The 22,760-nt window shown below is 49.3% G+C and overlaps 1 protein-coding gene and 2 non-coding genes across 4 annotated transcripts in view; all 3 read left to right on the forward strand.

The window, feature by feature from the left end:
* LOC138967118 (uncharacterized) overlaps nucleotides 1–22,760 on the forward strand; it is a 140,468-nt gene that overhangs the window by 99,518 nt on the left and 18,190 nt on the right. For both annotated transcript variants that reach the window (XM_070339598.1, XM_070339597.1), the window contains 15 exons: nucleotides 424–499; nucleotides 771–804; nucleotides 1,281–1,419; nucleotides 2,109–2,217; nucleotides 2,735–2,893; nucleotides 4,298–4,451; nucleotides 5,116–5,179; nucleotides 5,558–5,645; nucleotides 6,240–6,427; nucleotides 7,376–7,522; nucleotides 9,445–9,577; nucleotides 9,829–9,897; nucleotides 10,193–10,322; nucleotides 10,817–10,964; nucleotides 11,557–11,789. In XM_070339598.1, coding sequence (XP_070195699.1) covers nucleotides 424–499; nucleotides 771–804; nucleotides 1,281–1,419; nucleotides 2,109–2,217; nucleotides 2,735–2,893; nucleotides 4,298–4,451; nucleotides 5,116–5,179; nucleotides 5,558–5,645; nucleotides 6,240–6,427; nucleotides 7,376–7,522; nucleotides 9,445–9,577; nucleotides 9,829–9,897; nucleotides 10,193–10,322; nucleotides 10,817–10,964; nucleotides 11,557–11,789 — 1,871 coding nt within the window. The remainder of the gene's footprint in view (nucleotides 1–423; nucleotides 500–770; nucleotides 805–1,280; nucleotides 1,420–2,108; nucleotides 2,218–2,734; nucleotides 2,894–4,297; nucleotides 4,452–5,115; nucleotides 5,180–5,557; nucleotides 5,646–6,239; nucleotides 6,428–7,375; nucleotides 7,523–9,444; nucleotides 9,578–9,828; nucleotides 9,898–10,192; nucleotides 10,323–10,816; nucleotides 10,965–11,556; nucleotides 11,790–22,760) is intronic.
* LOC138967871 (5S ribosomal RNA) lies at nucleotides 13,710–13,828 on the forward strand. Its single transcript, XR_011456048.1, has one exon. It is a non-coding gene; the product is annotated as a 5S ribosomal RNA (ribosomal RNA).
* On the forward strand, nucleotides 20,324–20,442 carry LOC138967896 (5S ribosomal RNA). The gene has a single exon (XR_011456072.1). It is a non-coding gene; the product is annotated as a 5S ribosomal RNA (ribosomal RNA).

Below are 22,760 nucleotides of genomic sequence, written 5' to 3' on the forward strand. Positions count from 1 at the left end.
TTTGGTTATTGTAAGAAATGTGTGTAATTGATCACTGTTGATTTTGTTTGAGAGTATGATTGCGGTTTTGCGGTGTGCGCGCGTGAATGTGTGTGTGTGTGTGTGTGAGCGTGTGAGCGTGTGTGTGTGTGTGTGTTTGAGAGTGTGCTTGTGTGTGTGTGTGTCTGTTTGTGCATCCATGTGTTTTTGTGGCTAAATAGTCACTTATATTTTTACTACAGGTATTTGGGCTTGATGCTGATTTTCATATTCTGCAAATAGATAGACCATTTTCACTATCCGTATAGGATTTGATGACCTATACTGGAGCCAGTCTGTGTCTGGTTGTCTGGCTCTGTGTGTATTTATATACCTGCCATAACTTTTGAACTACTGAAAATTTTCAAAAAAGACATGGTATCAATGTGCTTTTCACTGTTTCAGATCTGGCTGACAGCCAAGAAACAGGGACACAAGACTGCCACCTATTTCTGGCCTGGCTCCGAGGTGGCCATTGAGGGTCAGTTTCACCCTTGTATCTGTATAGAACTTGGAAAAATTCAAATTGTTGCTGAAACTTTTTTTTTATTCACCTTAGTATATAATCAGTGAGTCATAGTCATACTGGTGAACAGTGTTTGGATATATTGCTGGAAAGGCATTGACTTTTGGTCTAATCTGCTCATGCAGAAATATTAATTAATAAGGGGGGGGGGGGGGGGGGTGACAGCATTCTGCTGTGTAAATCAAACAATTGACAGCTATTACCTGATGTAATTTTCCGATTGCAGGAGAATACCCTGACATGTACTTCAACTACTCAGGGTAAGCAAATACAGTACTTCTTTTCCTTTTGTTCTTTTTTTTTCTTGGTCTTTTTGTTTTTTCTTTTTTCTTTTGTTGTGTACATGTACCATTTCATGATTTATTTATTTTGTGCGCTAAAGTGTAATCTTCATTTTAAAGTAGTCACAGTCTTTTTTTTCCAACTTATGCAAATCATTAAATGATTGCGGTTCATGTATATCATTATGATAATTGAAATATAACTGCTCTGTGCATCGAAGGGGAATATGTGAAGGGCAGCTGCATATGTATTAGTTGGAAGTGTGGGAAGTCAGTTTGTATTTGCTGACTCAATGCAGGAGCAAGAAACTATTGATGTCTGACTTTTGTTCATCTTCAGTGTTTGCATAGATGGTGCATTTAACCTAAAGTACCCATGTTCTTTACACAAACAGCAAACTCCTGTCACTTACAGCATATAGTCTTGACTGTGTGTGTTTGTGTGGTCCAAGCAGGGGTGTGTCGTACACCAAGAGGGTGAACACAGTGTTGAACTGGCTGCGACTGCCAGTGGGTGAGCGTCCAGACTACATCACACTGTACTTTGACGAACCTGACCACACTGGACATCTAGTGGGGCCTGACTCTCCACAGGTCAGAGGATATTTCATGGAAGGCTTTGAGGGTTGGTGAACAAATGGGTACAATACTGGTGGCTAAAGCCTGTCCTTAACTTGGTGAAGTCGACTTCACGAAGTGTACTTCACGAAGCTGGCTGCACAGAGCTTTAGCACTGAGTTTTGGGTAAAAAGACTTTGTGAAGTCAACTTCGGGCTCAGTTAAGGACCACTGTAAATGTCAGTGGAGACTGATATTTTCCAACTGTGTGAATACTTGTGCTCATATCAAGAGCTGAGTTATTTTGAGGCTTGTCTACATTCTTTGGTAGTTTCTCGATTGGCATTTGGATGAATAGTCAGCAGAGACTGAATGAATACTTGTGAATACTTGTGCTTATATCAAGAATTGAGTAAGTTTGGGGCACGTTTACATTCTTTGGTGGTACTTTGATTGGCGGTTGGATGAATGTTCTCAGTGGTTGGAGAAACAGAAGAATAACGAAATTGTCATCTGGGGAATGATTAAATAGTTGGATAAATCTTAGGGGATGGGGGTCTTGGGAAGTGTGTGTCACTGTGTGAGGTGTGTGTGAGGGGGGGAGGGGGTACAGACAGGGGTTTAGGCAGTAGAGTAGGTCATTCAGTGGACTTGAAAACAAGGATTGATCTGTATGTAATATGAGTTTATGGCACTATATTTTTGTGTGTGTGTCTTATTTTCAGATAGCAGCCAAGTTGGAAGAGGTGGATAGTCACATAGGAGATCTGATGCAAGGGTTGTACCAAGACAATCTCCATCACTGTGTCAACATCATCCTGATTGCTGACCATGGTTAGAGCTTCTTTCATCCGTTAAAGTCTTCACTACATCTGGACAGCTGGTCTTGACCTCTCACAGACTATGTGTATCCTCTTTCAGCATTTGCCTTCTTGGATGGTTTTTGCTGAAACAAAAACACAAAAATCTGATCAATTACAAAAGTTAAAGATTGTTTTATTTGTACAGCAATTGTATAGTTACTGTTTTGGTTTGCTTGCATTTTGATTGTTGTTGCTATTAATGTTTTTGCTCTGTTTCTCTCTTTTTTTTGTTGTGGTTTAATTGCTAGTTGGTTTCATACTTCCCTTTGAAGGGACAGTACTTTGCTCCAGAGCATTGTGTAAGAATGATGCCATCACACTCTGAAAAGAGTTTATACATTCACTCTCTTCATCCATCCCGAAGAAGGCAGTAACATGCCGAAATATTGATTATAGATATAAACGTACCTAACCTGGTTACTGGTGTGTTTTCCTTTTATTTAAATATTCACTCTCAGTGTGTTGAACCTTTTCTATCAATGTTTCAGGGATGTCTGGCATTTCCTGCGATCGCGTCATCTCCCTGGCTGCGGACATCTCTAAGGATGATTTGAGGAAGATGTACGTTTATGACGGAGCGGTCGGCAGAATCAGCAATAAGTATAGCTATGGAAGGGTCAACAACTCTCCAATCAACCCTCCCCAAAGTAAGTGACAAAAGAACACATTTTCCTGGCTTCATTTTGTTGACTGTTCATGTGCTGCTTGTTTGTTCCTTATATGTTGTTTTATATTGTTTTATTTTGACTTGGATTAGTTTGCTTTATTTATTTTTTTAAACAGTAGTATTACTCTGTTGCAGTGATGCGTACCCGCTATGTTAGGAATTTACATTGCTTTATTTGGTGATACAGTTGCACAGTGTTGCAGGTTCCAGAAAAGATGGACAATATTCGATGATGAGATGAGAGACAATGATGTGTTAGGGACTCACTTGACTATATCACTCACTTGTGGACGCACACACAGACATGCAAGCCTGTCTCTCAATTCAGTCCACAAACGATTAGACAACAGCAGTAAAACATACTGGCATGGTGGTCTTTATTCCTGTGCCTATATTTTCTCTTGTCCTCTTCGCCTTGCCAACCCGAATAAAGCCAGGTGGCTACACCCACTCACATGAAGAAGGTTATTTTACATAGTTTTTAAAACAAGAACACTACCACAATCTTCAATGTCTGTCACAGTTCTTCAATTCAAAGTTCTCTCAATCAAATCTCAATCGAACCACGGGTTGTTATTTTTTTACTTACCGTATTTGACGGATTACAAGACGCACCGTTTTGTAAGCCGCACCCCCGACTTTTAAACAAAAAATTGGGACGAGCCACGTATAGGCCGCGTCACTATATTAGCCGCCGTCAAAAAAAATATAATCAGATTGTGTCAATCAGTCAAAACAACCAGGCAAACGAAAGTACGGTATTTGTCGAAATCGGCTCCAAAAATAAATAAGTGAAATAAAGAAGAAAAGTGAACAAGTTTGAAGAAAAATATCACACACACAATTTGTAAGCAACACACACATGTAGTCCCGCCCGGAATAAGCTTTTTTGGGATGATTTACGACTTTTGCGCACATTTCGAGCAGACGAAAACACAACATGGCGGCTCTCGCTCCTCCAACTATCGCGAGACATAAAAAAACAAAATCTCGCACGCGCGAGATCCTGATACATCCGGTGTTTCTCTGTACGCTATCTTGTCACGACGACTTGTTGACAAACGAAGATTCGCGAAAGAAAGAGAAAAGCGCCGAGTCTTGAGTAGAGAGCTAATAAAGTACCGGTAATCGCTAATCGAGCGAAACGAAAATCCGCGGCGACTTCCATTAGGTGAATGCTATTCAAGTTTAGGTAACGTTTTAGCCGCATCTTTTTATAAGCCGCAATGCGATTTTTTTTTTTAAAAAGTCGCGGCTTGTAGTTTGTCAAATATGGTAGTTTTTATAGCATTATCATTTTTTGGTTGTTTCTTTGTTTGGTTTTTGTTTTTCAACTGTGATTTTGAAAATATATTAATTGCTTGTTTGTTTGTTTTTTCCCCAGTCAACATCAGCACCATCGTGGAAAAGCTTGAGTGCAGTGATTCTCACATGAGAGTGTACACCAAGGCGTCACTACCACTGCGCCACCACTACACCAACAATGACAGAATTGACGACATTGTGTTGGATTCTGACGATCAGTGGCTTGTAGCCAGGTGAGTTTGCTTGTCACTATAGTACAGGTGTGATTATGTGTCAGTGTGTGTTTCTTCTTCTTCTTCAGCGTTCCAGAATTGTCTGGTTACGTGTGAGCTCGTTTGCCCATTTGGGTTCCCCAAACTATACTCTGAGAGCATAGTCAGCTTCACTCCGCTTTCGTTGAGTAGGCATGCTGGGTATTTTCGTGTTTCCATAACCCACCGAACTCTGACATGGATTACAGGATCTTTTCCGTGCGCACTTGGTCTTGTGCTTGCGTGTACACACGAAGGGGGTTAAGTCACTGGCAGGTCTGCACATAAGTTGACCTGGGAGATGGGAAAAATGTCCACTCTTAACCCACCAGGCGGCAGCGACCGGGATTCGAACTCACGACCTCCCGATTAGGAGGCCGACGTCTGACCACCATGCCACTGTGCCCGCCAGTGTGTGTTTGTTTGTGAAAGTGTTTTAAAATGGATTGATTCACTGCTAACAAAGAAAAAAGTTTACAAAATTACACAAAGTTGTGCAACATCTAGCTAACCTTTGCTTTTTAGGCTCCGCTGTATGTTGCTAGTATTCTAAGTGGAAGAGATTTGCTTTGCTTTGTGTCGGCTTTTAGTGAAACATAAAAATGTGTTGATGATATTTTTTCCAACAATATTCTTTCTGATGTAGGACAACCTCCAGGTATTGTACAGGTGGGACCCACGGCTATGACAACCTATACGCCAGCATGCATGTGAGTGATTTTTTTAATATTTTTACATTTTTTAACATACTTTGTTCTGAAGTTTCTGGCAAGAAACTTTGAATGATTGTTACTAGAAGAGACAGACCTTTAAAACTATGATTATGTTTTGGTTAATGCAGTGTAAAGTTGTGTTATGGAAGGGGAGGGTGTGTGTGTGTGATGGAGGATGGTGTGAGCGTGTAGACGGGACGCCCTGCAAGAATAATATCAGAAAGAATTTACTGTTTCATTTTGTTGTGCTTGGTTAGAATAAAACTTTCTGATAAGAAAATTTATAAGCAGTGTTTTGGAGATTGGGAAAAAAACCAATCTGTGATGCTTGCTGCTACTAGCTACTACCAGTGTTTGACACAGCTGTGATTGCAGGCGCTGTTTGTTGCCCATGGCCCTGCCTTCAAGTCAGGGGTGGAGGTTGAGCCCTTTGAGAACATTGAACTCTACAACTTGATGGCAGGTAAGAAGTTCTTAATCTTAGGTTCCCCCACAACCCCCGATCACCCAACCCCGTCCGCTAAAGCGGGCCTTCGTGTACACTACATTGGGGTGTGCATGTTAAAGGTCCCACGATTGACAAAAGGGTCTTTCCTGGCAAAATTGTATAGGCATAGATCAAAAATGTCCACCAAATACCCGTGTGACTTGGAATAATAGGCCGTGAAAAGTAAATATTCGCCGTAATGGCTTCAGATTTACTGGCCGATGTGAATGCGTGATATATTGTGTAAAAAATTCCATCTCACATGGCAGAAATTAATATGTAAAGCGCTTAGAGAACGTTAAGCGCTATATAAATCTCCCATATAAATAAAAATAAATAAATAAAGCACAGCACACACACACACACACACACATACTAAAACACACACACACACTTTTTGTTCTGTCTTTTTGTGTTTCTTTTTTTTTTTTGGGGGGGGGGGGTGCAACTGAGTAGTTATTGTTAATCTAAAATTCTTACTTTCATTGAGACAGCCTTTATTAGGACTTCAGAAGACATTTTTAAAAGGCAATATGGTGTGTTATGTTGTGCAAACTCTGTGTGTTTCAGATCTGGTTGGTGTGACACCAGCACCCAACAACGGCACAGAAGGATCGTTGTTCAACTTGTTGCGTAAACCACCCACCCCACAAGCACAACCACACAAACCCAGCCTGCAGTGCAGCAATGACACTGATGGTGTGGTTATGCAGCAGAAGCAGCAAGACATGTGTGGCTGCTCTCAGGCTTCCTCGGCTGTAAGAACTTTTTTTTTTTTTTCTCTCAAAACATTAAGATTTGCTTTTTGAAAGTGTAAAGGCGCTCCTTAATTGAGCCCAAAGTCAACTTCGCAATAAATTTGCGAAGTCTTTTTACCAAAATCTCAGTGCTAAAGCTCTGTGCGGCCAGTTTCGCGAAGCATACTTCGCGTAGTCAACTTCGCTCAATTAATGACAGGCTTATTAAAGCAAATATAGGTGGTTGTAGCTTACGAAAGGTTTGTTTGAAAAGTTTATTCATTAACCCTTACACTGGTGCAATTCTGTAACACATGTTACATAGCCACTGGTGAATTAACAATAACAGAGAGAAAAATAACAAAAAACGGTCATATAGGTTTTCGCAGCCATGGGAGGTAATCGGAACCGACCAAACAGACTGAGCCAGTAGCGCGACATATGTTGTGACAACCAGGTGACATGACAACCAGGTGACAGTATACGTAAAGTAGCGCGACATATGTCGCGACAACCAGCCTAAGGGTTAAGATGCATCAATTAGGAACACACACTTGCGTGTGTCTGTGTGTATAAGGCATGTTATTTTTGAGGGCCATGATTTGCAACGAAAGTGTTTAGTCCTTACTTCATTGCTTGTCATTAGGCAAGACTGATGACATGTATGTGTTTCTGGACAATTAAAGCAGACATGTTGCCCTGCTGATCCACTGGAAGGGGTCACGCTGATGGTGACAAGTGTGCTTGACAAATGTCAGTATACTAGAAGATAATCATATACAGGATGGAACTTTTCAGCTGACTGTTACCATTAGCATAGTCTGTTGGCTACATATCCTTTGTATCACCAGTAGATGAAGATTGTGTCCATATATATGTTTTGCATGAACTCAAACCAAGATATATTCCTGTGTAATGCACGTGGTTGAAATAAAATCTTATGTCTTTTGTATACATGTACGTGTACAGGTGTCTGGTGGGTGGAGCTCCCCCCTTGGTGAGCCGGTGTCACAGTCTGACGGCCCCACTCTCTGCATCACCAATGGGTCAGACTTCACCCTGGCCTACGACAGTGACATGGCGTCACCTGCTTGGATTGCCTTCACCGTCAATGTGGTATGAGGATTAGGGCTGCCAGAGTTTGAGTGTTCGATATTGTTTGAGTTGTCTTGAGATGAGGGAATATGTTTCTTATAACAGTTGAACTTTTCCTGGAGACCACCTATCCATAAAGACCACCCCAAAGGATCCCCGATGCCAGTGTTTCTGGGAAGTGGGATGTTTGCCAAATGGCGACCCTTTCCATAAAAACCACATGTCTGTAAAGACCACTTTTGCTCAGTCCCTTGGGTGGTCTCTTTGGACAGATTCGACTGTATTTTCTTTTGGCACCATGGCATAGCCACATCTGAGTTGTGTGGTTTTGTTACATGATTCCAACCTTTCTAACCTCAAAGCTATTCACGACTTTCCGACCTTGACATTGTAGTGGGGTCAAATGGGCGTCGGCATCATTGTCCAATCAGAAATAATAAAATCTGTTCCACTGGCGTGTCCGGTCCGATCTAGATGTGGCAATTTTCAGCACGTGTACGAGAACGTGTACGGGTAACGTCATCAAATCTAGTCTTTACGTCACGCGTTTGCCAAGATCTGCCGTCTTGGTGGGAGCAAAACAACGTATGATTTGGAATATAGGAGGAAAAAAAGTGAGTCATGGGTGACGCAATATCTACACGTGCGCGTACAGTACAGGTCCGATCATCAAGAAAAGTGTTTGCGTGAAAGCAGAGAGAAGAAGAGAACGTGGATTGACAACCGTGAAGGGGATTGCGACCGTGCACTCTGGCACAGTTAAAATATGAGAGAACGATACATACGATAGCCAGTGGTTACCAAAATGAGAACGAAGGGGAGTCAGTGTAAACCGGAAGGTATTTTAAACTATGTTGTACTATAGTTTAAAGGCACAGTAAGCCTCCCGTAAACCATCACAGAGCTCCCCGAGCGTCTAAATACAGTACAAGCATACTTCCATTTGAACGCTCACCGAACGGGAACATCCTGGCTGCTTTCTGTCGAGCGTGAGACATTTTCAAAGAATTTATTTTCGTAGACTTGTTCCGTTAACAACAACGGCGCCTCGTTTTTGCGCTAGACCTAACTTTTAAAATCTAAATAATAAATTGACAGCTTGTTACACAAACATTCTTTAATCATAAAAGAATTCGTTTTTCATCAAGACAAGATCAGAACAATTCGAAGTTGTGAAAGTTTAAAAAAAGAAAAGCCCGGAAGCAGGGTCACGCAAGGGTCGTAGCAGACGACGGCCGGTTTATCAGTGCAAATCGCCGTTCCTCTCAACAGTCAAAAACCATCGCTAGAGTTCTTGTGAACCACAGCCGTTGTTTCGTGCATAAAAAAAACGTGCTATTGTAGATAAGCTCACGTCGAGTCGCATTCAAATGACTAACTATGACGACTGCATTGTGAAAAGGGAAAACTGGATCACACGGGTTCACGATGGCTCAGGGGTAAGATAAACCACGCAAAAATAAATTCTTTGAAAATTGTTCGCTCTTTACGGAGGGCACCTAGGATGTTCTCAATTGGTGAGTGTTTAAATGAAATGGTGTTTGTACTGTGTGTAAAAGCCTGACCGTATCTGTGATGGTTTACGGGAGGCTTACTCTGCCTTTAACCGGAAATCATGATGGAACAAAAATCACAATGGCAGCGCCCATATGATATCCGAAAGGTCAAGCAAAAATGTCGTGAATACAATGTAGGTCTAATTGTGCACATTGCTTTGGTTAAACAATATTCTTTTTGTTTCTCAGTTTTCCTCCGATTGTAAGGAATGTTCAATTGATGATTGTGTGTGTGTGTGGGGGGGGGGGGGGGGGGGGCAGGATTGTCTCAGAACCTTTACAACCAAACAGGATTGTGTCTCCAGGTTTGAGGTGATACACTTTGATGCGAGAAAATGCTATGCTCTACGCTAACACTTTAACACTTAACTGTGGTCATGTTTTCAGACCAACAGCACAGACGCTGTGAGTTCAGCGTTGCCCTGTGTAGTAAGAGATCCGTGGATGCAGTCTGGAGCCCCAGTTCTCAACACCACGGTGCTGGAGGGAATGGGCTATGTCCCTGGATCGCTGCGCTTTGGTAAACATTCATTTGTCTCTTTAGTGATGTTTTACTTGATGTCTATGAGGTGTTTTTGTGTACCCGTTTTGCCTCTGAGCGTGTCTGTGTCTATATCTTCTTTTTTTCTTTGTTTGTGTGTCTTTGTGTGTAAAAGTAATGGTGAGAGAGAATGCGTGATTTTCTGTTCTATTTCAGTCACACGAAGCATTTTGTCTTTCATCAGATTAGCTACATTTTTAATTGTTCTGTTTTGTTTTATCGATATGCAGATCTGGGAAACTCATGCAGTGCAGCCATGGCATCAGAAATTGTACCAATGATGGCAGAATTCAAAACAGGTGAGATGAAATATGTTTAGAAAACTGTTTACTCCCTGGTGTTATTTGATCCAGTGTTTAGCGCATCACTGTTGTTGTTGTTGTTGTTGTTGTTGTTGTTGTTGTTGTTGTTGTTGTTGTTGTTGTTGTTGTTGTTGTTGTTGAAGGTGTATGATGGTCTGTAAAACTTGATATGCGTAGGTGAGCCAGAGTAAACTAAGGGAACCTCAAAATGAGAAAAGCATTACTCTAAATGCACGAATATCCCTTTCCTGGGTAGATCAGTGTATAGCTAACTCCAACAACTTCTGTGCAGGGATGTGGAGAGAGGTGGAACAACTGGTGGCAGACTACAGTGTTCAGTATGGACAGATCTCTGTCACCGTTGGACCTGTTTACAATGATGATGTCACTGCTGTCTGGAAAGGGCGCACCAACAACACAAGGTGAAAAATTGAAGGAGATAGAACAGTGGAACCCCTAATTTATGTCCCCCCCCCCCCCCCCCCCCCCCCCTCGGGGACTTTGTGTATTTAGATTTTCTGTTCATAGCCTTTGTACATTTACCTACATTTTGAGCCTCCAGCCTTTTTAAGACTTGATTTTTGGAGGTCTTTAAAATGAGGTTCTGCTGTAAGCTTATTAAAGGTTCTGCTTTGTCCATTTGTTTTTCATTTTCTGCGCTTTGCACCAATGACAAAAGTTGATGAATATCTTTGAAGATGTTGTCAGTGTCTTGGAGAACATTCTGTCACATTACAAAATTAGAATTGTCAACTGCTGGTTCAGTGAAAAAGTTTTAAGATAGAGAATGCACAGTTTGTGTGTGTGTAAGTGTGTGTGTGTAAGTGTGTGCGTGCGTGCTTGTGTGTGTAAGTGTGTTTGTGCCTGCACACATGGAGGATCTGAATCTTTACCTCTGATGTTTTTGATTTTAAAGGCTAGTACAGGACACGTTCCCAGTGCCCACCCACTTCTTTGTGGTGCTGGGAAAGTGTGCGTCTGCTGAGCAGACCCTGCCTTGCTGGGAGTCCCTGGAGCTGTTGTCTTTCCTCGTTCCTCATGCTGCCTCACCAACCAACTGTCAGGTAACGTAGGACAGGATCACACCGGCTGTCACTTATATCCAGTTCTTTGCACCTTAGCTTGTCTGTGGCTGTCTGATTTGGTCAGAAAACAAAGATAGAAACTTTTCTGTTAGTGTCATGGTGTTGTTAAGTGTATTCACGCTCAAAAGTTGTGGGGCCTCTTGATATAGAGAAGGCGACTGTTATTCAAATGGGAAGATTAAATGAAAGCCCGTGAACAAAAATAAACGTTTTCAATCACCCCACCATGTAGGCAGCCATACTCGATCTTCAGAGGACTGTCATGTAAAACTGTGGGAGAGAAGTTCTAGTGGTTGTAAGAGTGAATGTATTCAAATGTGCATGACTGATAAGAAACGTAATTTGTTTTTATTGTCTTGGTTGCTGACGACCTCCCCCCCCCCCCCCCCCCCCCCCCCCCCAGTGATTGTCATTTCTGATGGGCTTGGTGGATGTGGGGTTGGTTGGTACATATGTTTTTGTCTTTGTGTCTGATTCGTTAGACGACCAGTCTTCTTATTGTTGTTGTTGTTTTCCCCCTACATTGTACACTCTTATTCTCATTCTACAACTTACCCATTTCTGTGACCAGAGCTTTGGTGCTATGCTGAGAGAGAATGTAGCCAGAGTGAGGGACGTGGAAATTGCGACAGGCCTTCGCTTCTTCTCAAACCTTACCATCACCCAAGCTGCGCGGCTGCGGACGTTTTTGCCGACCAAAGTTTGGGATGGCAGCACGCTGGCAGTCACACCCCGCAAACCTGGAAACTGGTCAGAGCAAGCATGTCCTCCTAAAGACAAGGCGGACAGACAGTGTCCCAATGAGTAAGGGACTATTACTTTTGGCTGCTTATTGTTACTGGAGTGGTGAACAAGTATGGCTGGCTGGTTTGGTGCACTATGTTAATTTAAACCCATTCTGTTAAAGCCATATGTACTCGATGACTATACACGCTAATTGCTTTACCAACAGCTGGAGACAGACTAAATTAAGTTCCCTGCAAAATATTGTGGTCTAGGACCCCTTAAATGTTGAGATATTTGAATTTTCATTTTGATCTGGATCGTCCTATTTATAGATTTGGCAACACATGTAACGTTGATGCAAGGGAGAGAACACCGCGGCTTTGTTGACATCCTCACTTTTTCAGAGGCTAGAACAAGCTGTAATGCATGTATTATGGTCCGCGCATGGTGACGTATCATCATTATATGGTCTTATGGTGCGTTTGACATCGATTGTGGGCAAACTACACTTTGTAAACACGGGAGTGCGTTAGTATGCCTTTAACCTAAACAACAAAGTGACTGTGGTGAGATGAACTTGCATATGTACACAAAATAGACAAACAAGTGCATCAGATTACAATGAGTTATGACAAATACATTCATAGGTGGGCTGCGTACACAGAGCTCATACAAGAATAACTGCACACACTTTCCTGTTTTTATATTCAAAAAAACATTTTATTTTCTGCCATTGTATACATAAGGTGTTTTTGTCAATGTCATAATATTCTGAATTGCCTTTCCCATACTGTCAACCTGAATGCATGCATGTAACCTTTTCTGAATAAAAAAATTGTGAAGAAAAAAAAACCAAAAGAATTCTGTACTTACCGATACAATGACAGCACAATAAAATACGAATTTTCGCTTAAGAAAGCTTCACCAGGAAACGGACAAAAACAAAGAACAACAAAAAGCAAAAGTTAATTGACAGGATTTGGGTTGGTTGGTTGACTTGTTCTTTGTGTCAATATAACACTTACCTCGACAGTACTATTCTTGCACATTATCTATTATAGGCCGAAAAAATTGGACAAAACGCTGAGTGGGTACAATTATCTCCCATAACCATGCGCCACCGTGGATCCCAAGCACTGTCCGAGTGCTTCCCCCTTACAGGATGTAGGTGGCGCGTCCTCTTTCTTTTTTCGCGCGTGTCAGACCGGCTGTGTTTCTGCTACGCTCCCGGATTATTTTGGACTAAGAGGCTCCTTTTCTGTGTGGACTATCACCTGTTGGATTATTGTGTGTTATTCCACTTCTGGCTTGAGGCTACGTTGTGTTTCCTTCAACTTGTGCCTCCGTTTTTGTGTGGCGGACTCGGCGTGCCTCCCGTCCTACTTCGTGGTGACCGGTCGTCTGCTTCTCGTTTCGCCGCATTCACTTGAGTATTGACCTAAATTTTCTTTGAATTTTGTTAATTCTCGGTCTTTAAGGGTACGTACAGGGCGAGGTAGGATGTCTCGTCCTGTTTTGGGCTCTGGTTCTACGGAACCAGAGTCTGCCGGGGGCAACCCTTCTCCGGGCGCCCAGCGTCATGTTTTACGCACGGAGAAGGGGATCTTTCGGCGCTCCGACTCTCCCTCCCCAAACGCTTTGCGTTTGCGGCGAGGGAGGGCGGAGAAAGCCTGTTTGAGCAAGCTCAATGCGAGCTTGCTCAAACAGGCTGGGCTTGAGCCTGGGACTTCGGGCGGGGCTGCGCCGTCGAAGGTTCGGGGAAGGTCGAGGGGAAAGAAAAAGCTTCTTTCTCCTTCTCCTTCAGTGGAACAGGCTTCCCCCCCTTCGACGCCGTTGTCCGGCCCTCAGTCTCAGGCTTCAGCTCCTCCCGGTTTCAAGCCTGGGGGGAAGGTTTCCTTCTCCCCCCTGGCTCGAATCCGGGGGCAGGTCGATTCCCAACCCTCTTTGGGGGTTGGTGAATCCGATCTAGGGGCTACTGGAGAGACTCAGGTTTTGACAGCCAACGGCCATACCACGTTGAAAACACCGGTTCTCGTCCGACCACCGAAGTTAAGCAACGTCGGGCCCGGTTAGTACTTGGATGGGTGACCGCCTGGGAACACCGGGTGCAGTTGGCATTAAAATCTTTCTTTTTCCGGTGCCTCTCCTGTGCCCTCCTCGGTTTCCACCGCTGTGGAAGCCAGGAGGGACACGGGTCCTCCTCTGAACTCCCTCGCTGGGTCGTCTGCTGCTGTTTTGACAGTAGTTTCGGCCTCCTGGGGGGGGGAGATCGGAGGAGATGACGGGGTCTCTGAATTCCCTCCCCGCTGGGGTTGGGATGCGAATTGACCCCGTTCAGGGCGGTCCTGTGGGGGCAGGGGTTTCAGGCTTCGTGCCTACGACCACTGCTACTACGGTTCCCTCTGACGTCCGTGTGACTGGTGGCTGTCCCTCTTGAAACGCTCCGGCCGACTAGTTACTGGACGTGGAGGTGTTCGACAGAACGTGGTACTTCTGTCGAATGGTCAGGGCGACGGGAACATTGTTTCTGTTGCTCAGACCGACACCTCCGACCGGACCGTCTTGACCCCACGCCATTCCTTAGCGTCTGGTGTTCGGGTGACGGATGGTCCGGACCAAGGGTCCGGAACGTTCCAGGCTTACGGGTCGGGATCGAACCGGACCCACGGGTCCCGACTGGACTTGACCTCCGGGTTTGGTCCGGACGGGACCCATGGTACGGGACCGTACCGGACCTTAGGGTCCGGTGCGGGACAGTACCTCTGGCCCTTGCCGGACCCCCCGGACCTACGGGTCCGGATGGTACGGTACGGGACCAGTGTTTCGGTCGGGACCGGACCACCCGACCACCTCGGTTGGTCTGGGTGGTCTGGCACCGAACCGGAACACACCGGACCTACGGGTCCGGAGGGTACGGTACCGGACCAGTGGTCCGGTCGGGACCGGACCACTCGACCACCTCTGTTGGTCCGGGTGGTCTGGCACCGAACCGGACCATGCCGGACCTACGGGTCCGGATGGTACGGTATGTCCACGTCCGGACCGAGCCACCCGAACACTTCTGTGGGTACGGATGGTTCGGTACCGAACGGGACCTCCGGATGGTACGGGACCGGACCGAATCTACGGGTTCGGATGGTCCGGTACCGGACCACCCGACCACCTCTGTTGGTCCGGATGGTCTGTCACCGAACCGGACCATACCGGACCACCGGACCTACGGGTCCGGATGGTACGGTAGGTCCACGTCCGGACCGAACACTTCAGTGGGTACGGATGGTTCGGTGCCGTACGGGACCTCCGGATGGTATGGGACCGGACCACAGGACCGGAACACCGGACCACCCTACCGGATCGGTCCGGACCACCCGACCACCTCTGTTGGTCCGGATGGTCTGGCACCGAACCGGACCTACGGGTCCGGATGGTACGGTATGTCCACGTCCGGACCGAGCCACCCGAACACTTCTGTGGGTACGGGTGGTTCGGTGCCGAACGGGACCTCCGGATGGTGCGGGACCGGACCGGACCTACGGGTCCGGATGGTCCGGTGCTGGACCGGTGGTCCGGTCCGGACCGGACCACCCGACCACCTCTGTTGGTCCGGATGGTCTGGCACCGAACCGGACCATACCGGACTTACGGGTCCGGATGGTACGGTGTGTCCACGTCCGGACCGAGCCACCCGAACACTTCTGTGGGTACGGATGGTTCGGTACCGAACGGGACCTCCGGATGGTACGGGACCGGACCGGAACACCGGACCGGAACACCGGACCACCCTACCGGACCGGTCCGGACCACCCGACCACCTCTGTTGGTCCGGATGGTCTGGCACCGAACCGGACCTACGGGTCCGGATGGTACGGTACGTCCACGCCCGGACCGAACCACCCGAACACTTCTGTGCGTACGGATGGTTCGGTGCCGAACAGGACCTCCGGATGGTACCGGACCTACGGGTCCGGACCTACGGGTCCGGATGGTCCGGTGCGGGACCACCCGACCACCTCTGTTGGTCTGGATGGTCTGGCACCGAACCGGACCATACCGGACCACCGGACCTACGGGTCCGGATGGTACGGTATGTCCACGTCCGGACCTAACCACCCGAACACTTCTGTGGGTACGATGGTTCGGTGCTGAACGGGACCTCCGGATGGTACGGCACCGGACCGGACCACCCTACCGGACCGGATCGGCACCCCCGACCGGACCGGACCATTTCTTTTCTGATCAGACCCGATGGGTTCCTGTTCAGTCTATAAATGGCGGGGGTTCGTTGGCTGGGCTGACCCAACAGTCGCAGGGTTGTTGTTTTTCTCCCCCTTCGGCTGCTGGAGACGTTTCGTCTTTGGGGCAGGGGTCTTCGCGGCCTCTTGCTTCTGTGGGCGTTTCTTCACAGCCTGCTTCATCGCTTTCGGCTCTTCCCCCTCAAGCTCCCTACACTCCTGCTTTTGAGGAGTTGTCGGGAAGTGAAGAGGAGAGTGAGTGGGAGGACGATAGGGAGGAGGATCAGGGTCGCCCTGAGGTTTAACACTGAAACTCTACCCTTGCCGGTTTCTGATGGAACTTCCGAAGCTATGCTTCGTACTTTCCAACAGTACATGACAGACATCACGCGGCGTCTTGACGTCACGGATGCCTCTCTTAAGCGTCTGTCGTCTAGTGTTGACACACAGGACGTGGACCCGGGGTCTGAGGACGAGAGGCAGGAGGCTCGTCCTCGCACAGCTAGAAGGACGTTTGAACAGTTTCAGGACGTCCTTCCCTGAGACGCCCTCTCGTCCTTTGAGTCCGCTTCGGCCCGGGCGCGGGAGGCTCACGCCGCGTCTGCCGGCGGCTCGTTTTATGAACGATCCGGCCGCCGGCAATTCGCGTTCCACCCTAGTCTAAGTGCCACGGTGGAAGCGGCAGCACATCGCCTGAGGAGTACAGATTCACGTGCAAACGCGACCTATGTTCCTCGGGAGGACGCGGGTTCAGTGCCATGCTTTCCTTCGGGAGGCGCACCTCCACTGTTTCCTCGTGTCCAATCTGTTTCGTCCCTCCCTTTTCCCTTTGACTCTCGAACTCTCCCTTTCCAGACTTCGAGTGTTTAGGGTGGGGCTGACGGTGATGTGTTCGTTGGGGAGGTGCCTTCGGTCAAGAAGGTGGAACTGAGCTCTGCTTCGTTCCACAATCTTGAGGCCACCGTTTCTTCCACAGTCGAGGCCCAATCACAGGCCTTGACATGGATGAGCACGCTGTCCACACTGTTGGACCCTCCCAATCGGGCAGAGTCCGATTCCACTCGGGTCCTTGACACGGTTCGAGTGGATCGGGCTTTGCATGCCGTGCGATCGTGCGTGACGTCTGCGGCAGAATTGGCCATTGGAACACTGGTCCACTTTATTGGCCCTGTTCCGTGATCATTTTCTGCCTACTTCTATAGTGCCTCCGGATATGAGGAAGAGTCTGAGGAACACGTTTCCTCAGCCTTCTTCCCTCTTTCATCCGGACACTGTTCGTTCTGTGGTGGAGTCCACACGCCAGAGGAACACTGATTCTCTGATGGTTGGCCTCGCTGCTTCGGCGACGGCGGCGGGGAGTAAGAGAAGTGCTACAGTCACCTCCAGCTCCCAGCCTCAGAAGAAGAAGAAGAAGCCAGTTTCACTGCCTCCTTCTTCCTCCTCTTAGGCGCCTGTTGCGTTCCCAAGCAAGACGAAGGGTGCTCAGACAGGTAAGGGGAAGCAGCACCACCAGGGGGGGTGGTCGCAAGCCTGCGCCTGCCCGCCAGCAGAATTTTCAGTGAGTCCTGGCCCTACGTTGACGCCCCCTCAAGTTGCCCCTCTTTCGTCCGGCGGTTCCCTTTTTTCGGGCCCGCGGCATGTGGGGCAGACTGGTCTCCAACCAGTTTTTCTTGAGGGTGGTGTGGTCGGGGTTTTCTCTACCGCTGTCGTCACAACCTCCATTGTCCGCTCTACCTTGGACGTTCCCCCCTCCTCGAGAGCCTGCCAGATGGCAGGCTCTTCAGGACGAGGTGAACTCGTTGGTCGAGAAGAAGGCGGTCTACCCCCTTTCTCAGCCTTCTCTGGGGTTCTGCTCCCGCCTGTTCACCGTCCCCAAAAAGGACGGCCGGTTCAGGCCGGTGTTGGACCTCTCCACCTTGAACTTGTACCTTCACAGGTGCAAGTTCAAGATGGAAACCCCTTCGTCGGTCCGGTTGGTCATCCGGCCAAACGATTGGGCCATGTCTGGGACCTCCAGGATGCTTACTTCCACATCCTGGTGGCCCCGGGGTACCGACATCTGCTCCGGTTCGTTTGGGAGGGCACAGTGTTCGAGTTTCGGGCCCTCCCATTCGGCCTGTCCTTGGCCCCTCTGATTTTCAACGGGGACAACAACACCACATGCTTAGCTTACCTTCGCCACCAGGGGGGCACCAATTCTCGGTCCCTCTCCCTGTTGGCGGAGGAGATTCTGCTCTGGTGCCAGACCAATCAGGTCCGGATGTCAGTCCAGTTCGTTCCGGGGAAAATGAACGCCCTGGCCGACATTCTCAGTCGGGGCGATCAGGTTCTCTCCACAGAATGGACCATCGCTCACAACGTTCTACAGCGTCTGTGGGCAAGGTGGGACCGTCCTCTGATCGATCGGTTCGCAACTCGATTCAGCGCTCGGCTTCCCAGGTACGTCAGCCCCTTTCGAGACATGAATGCGTTCCACTTGGACGCATTCACTCTCTTGTGGAGGCTCCTCGATGCTTACGCCTATCCCCCGACATCTCTGATTCCGAGGGTGCTGGCAAAATATCTGCAGGAACGACCAAGACTGATTTTGGTCGCGCCTTACTGGCCAACAGCTCCGTGGTTTCCAGATCTTCGCGGTCTCACCCACGTAGACCCTCTACCTCTGGATCTGGACGGGGGAGGTCTGCTCCAGCCTCGATCATGCCTCCCTCATCCACGTCCAGAGAGTCTGTGCTTGACCGCATGGCTCTTGTGCGCTCCAAACTGCTTGCACTAGGATTGCACAAGAGTTCAGTAGAGTTTTCCTTGAACGCTAAGAGGCGATCAACTAATCAGCTCTACGACTTACGCTGGAGAGCTTGGGCCACCTTCGCCTTGTCCAAGGGGATAAAGCCGCTTTATCCCTCAACACAGGACTTGGCCAACTTCCTGGTGGAAGTGTATCAAAAGAAGAGTCTTTCTTCTAAGACTCTTCTTGGATACAGATCTGCCATCGCTTCCACGATTGCGGCCGCTACTGGTCGCAGATCTGAACACTTGATCAGGTCCTCCCTCATCGCTAATGTCCTTTCGGGTATTAGCAATGCAGCGGTGTCTAAACCTCGGGTTTCATTTCCCAAGGGGGATGTCTTTCTGGTCCTCAAACTCCTGCGTAGCAATGAGTTTGAACCCCTGGCAGGCATCAGTATCAAGTTGCTGATTTTTAAGACTAATTGTTCCTCATCGCTTTAGCCACTTGCCGTAGACTCAGTGGTATTCAAGCTTTGAGTGGCCTGGACTTTGACATTGAGTTCACCACACAGCAGTGGTTGCCAGCATGGTCACGTCAGTCTAAGGTATGTTTCTTGGGTATATTTTCTTTTACGGTAGTACTGTTCGAAAATTGCCTGGGTATCTTAATCCTTGGATTTAAGTGATTTTGATTAAGGAGTTTAATACTCTACATATCACCCTCACACCACTCTGGTATTCTGTGCAAGAATAGTACTGTCGAGGTAAGTGTTATATTGACTGTAAGGCTTCTTTTTAAGCCTACTGTCTATATGATACTTACCGAGACAGTACTATTAGAGTTTCCCTCCCGCCTCCCCTCTTGATATGTTATGGGCTTTTTGAGGGTCTGCAGCTCATAAAGAAAGAGGACGCGCCACCTACATCCTGTAAGGGGGAAGCACTCGGACAGTGCTTGGGATTCACGGTGGCGCATGGTTATGGGAGATAATTGTACCCACTCAGCGTTTTGTCCAATTTTTTCGGCCTATAATAGATAATGTGCAAGAATAGTACTGTCTCGGTAAGTATCATATAGACAGTAGGCTTAAAAAGAAGCCTTACAATTTTCTTAATTCTCGGTCTTTAAGGGTACGTACAGGGCGAGGTAGGATGTCTCGTCCTGTTTTGGGCTCTGGTTCTACGGAACCAGAGTCTGCCGGGGGCAACCCTTCTCCGGGCGCCCAGCGTCATGTTTTACGCACGGAGAAGGGGATCTTTCGGCGCTCCGACTCTCCCTCCCCAAACGCTTTGCGTTTGCGGCGAGGGAGGGCGGAGAAAGCCTGTTTGAGCAAGCTCAATGCGAGCTTGCTCAAACAGGCTGGGCTTGAGCCTGAGACTTCGGGCGGGGCTGCGCCGTCGAAGGTTCGGGGAAGGTCGAGGGGAAAGAAAAAGCTTCTTTCTCCTTCTCCTTCAGTGGAACAAGCTTCCCCCCCTTCGACGCCGTTGTCCGGCCCTCAGTCTCAGGCTTCAGCTCCTCCCGGTTTCAAGCCTGGGGGGAAGGTTTCCTTCTCCTCCCTGGCTCGAATCCGGGGGCAGGTCGATTCCCAACCCTCTTTGGGGGTTGGTGAATCCGATCTAGGGGCTACTGGAGAGACTCAGGTTTTGACAGCCAACGGCCATACCACGTTGTAAACACCGGTTCTCGTCCGACCACCGAAGTTAAGCAACGTCGGGCCCGGTTAGTACTTGGATGGGTGACCGCCTGGGAACACCGGGTGCAGTTGGCATTAAAATCTTCCTTTTCCGGTGCCTCTCCTGTGCCCTCCTCGGTTTCCACCTCTGTGGAAGCCAGGAGGGACACGGGTCCTCCTCTGAACTCCCTCGCTGGGTCGTCTGCTGCTGTTTCGACAGTAGTTTCGGCCTCCTGGGGGGGGAGATCGGAGGAGATGACGGGGTCTCTGAATTCCCTCCCCGCTGGGGTTGGGATGCGAATTGACCCCGTTCAGGGCGGTCCTGTGGGGGCAGGGGTTTCAGGCTTCGTGCCTACGACCACTGCTACTACGGTTCCCTCTGACGTCCGTGTGACTGGTGGCTGTCCCTCTATGAAACGCTCCGGCCGACTAGTTACTGGACGTGGAGGTGTTCGACAGAACGTGGTACTTCTGTCGAATGGTCAGGGCGACGGGAACATTGTTTCTGTTGCTCAGACCGACACCTCCGACCGGACCGTCTTGACCCCACGCCATTCCTTAGCGTCTGGTGTTCGGGTGACGGATGGTCCGGACCAAGGGTCCGGAACGTTCCAGGCTTACGGGTCGGGATCGAACCGGACCCACGGGTCCCGACTGGACTTGACCTCCGGGTTTGGTCCGGACGGGACCCATGGTACGGGACCGTACCGGACCTTAGGGTCCGGTGCGGGACAGTACCTCTGGCCCTTGCCGGACCCCCCGGACCTACGGGTCCGGATGGTACGGTACGGGACCAGTGGTTCGGTCGGGACCGGACCACCCGACCACCTCTGTTGGTCTGGGTGGTCTGGCACCGAACCGGAACACACCGGACCACCGGACCTACGGGTCCGGATGGTACGGTACCGGACCAGTGGTCCGGTCGGGACCGGACCACTCGACCACCTCTGTTGGTCCGGGTGGTCTGGCACCGAACCGGACCTACGGGTCCGGATGGTACGGTATGTCCACGTCCGACCGAGCCACCCGAACACTTCTGTGGGTACGGATGGTTCGGTACCGAACGGGACCTCCGGATGCTACGGGACCGGACCGAACCTACGGGTTCGGATGGTCCGGTACCGGACCAGTGGTCCGGTCCGAACCGGACCACCCGACCACCTCTGTTGGTCCGGATGGTCTGTCACCGAACCGGACCATACCGGACCTACGGGTCCGGATGGTACGGTAGGTCCACGTCCGGACCGAACCACCCGAACACTTCTGTGGGTACGGATGGTTCGGTGCGGTACGGGACCTCCGGATGGTACGGGACCGGACCACAGGACCGGAACACCGGACCACCCTATCGGATCGGTCCGGACCACCCGACCACCTCTGTTGGTCCGGATGGTCTGGCACCGAACCGGACCTACGGGTCCGGATGGTACGGTATGTCCACGTCCGGACCGAGCCACCCGAACACTTCTGTGGGTACGGGTGGTTCGGTGCCGAACGGGACCTCCGGATGGTGCGGGACCGGACCGGACCTACGGGTCCGGATGGTCCGGTGCTGGACCGGTGGTCCGGTCCGGACCGGACCACCCGACCACCTCTGTTGGTCCGGATGGTCTGGCACCGGACCATACCGGACCACCGGACTTACGGGTCCGGATGGTACGGTGTGTCCACGTCCGGACCGAGCCACCCGAACACTTCTGTGGGTACGGATGGTTCGGTACCGAACGGGACCTCCGGATGGTACGGGACCGGACCGGAACACCGGACCGGACCACCCTACCGGACCGGTCCGGACCACCCGACCACCTCTGTTGGTCCGTATGGTCTGGCACCGAACCGGACCTACGGGTCCGGATGGTACGGTACGTCCACGCCCGGACCGAACCACCCGAACACTTCTGTGCGTACGGATGGTTCGGTGCCGAACAGGACCTCCGGATGGTACCGGACCTACGGGTCCGGACCTACGGGTCCGGATGGTCCGGTGCGGGACCACCCGACCACCTCTGTTGGTCTGGATGGTCTGGCACCGAACCGGACCATACCGGACCACCGGACCTACGGGTCCGGATGGTACGGTATGTCCACGTCCGGACCTAACCACCCGAACACTTCTGTGGGTACGATGGTTCGGTGCTGAACGGGACCTCCGGATGGTACGGCACCGGACCGGACCACCCTACCGGACCGGATCGGCACCCCCGACCGGACCGGACCATTTCTTTTCTGATCAGACCCGATGGGTTCCTGTTCAGTCTATAAATGGCGGGGGTTCGTTGGCTGGGCTGACCCAACAGTCGCAGGGTTGTTGTTTTTCTCCCCCTTCGGCTGCTGGAGACGTTTCGTCTTTGGGGCAGGGGTCTTCGCGGCCTCTTGCTTCTGTGGGCGTTTCTTCACAGCCTGCTTCATCGCTT

The sequence above is a fragment of the Littorina saxatilis genome, linkage group LG5 (assembly GCF_037325665.1).
Source record: "Littorina saxatilis isolate snail1 linkage group LG5, US_GU_Lsax_2.0, whole genome shotgun sequence".
NCBI classification, from domain to species: Eukaryota; Metazoa; Mollusca; class Gastropoda; order Littorinimorpha; family Littorinidae; genus Littorina; species Littorina saxatilis.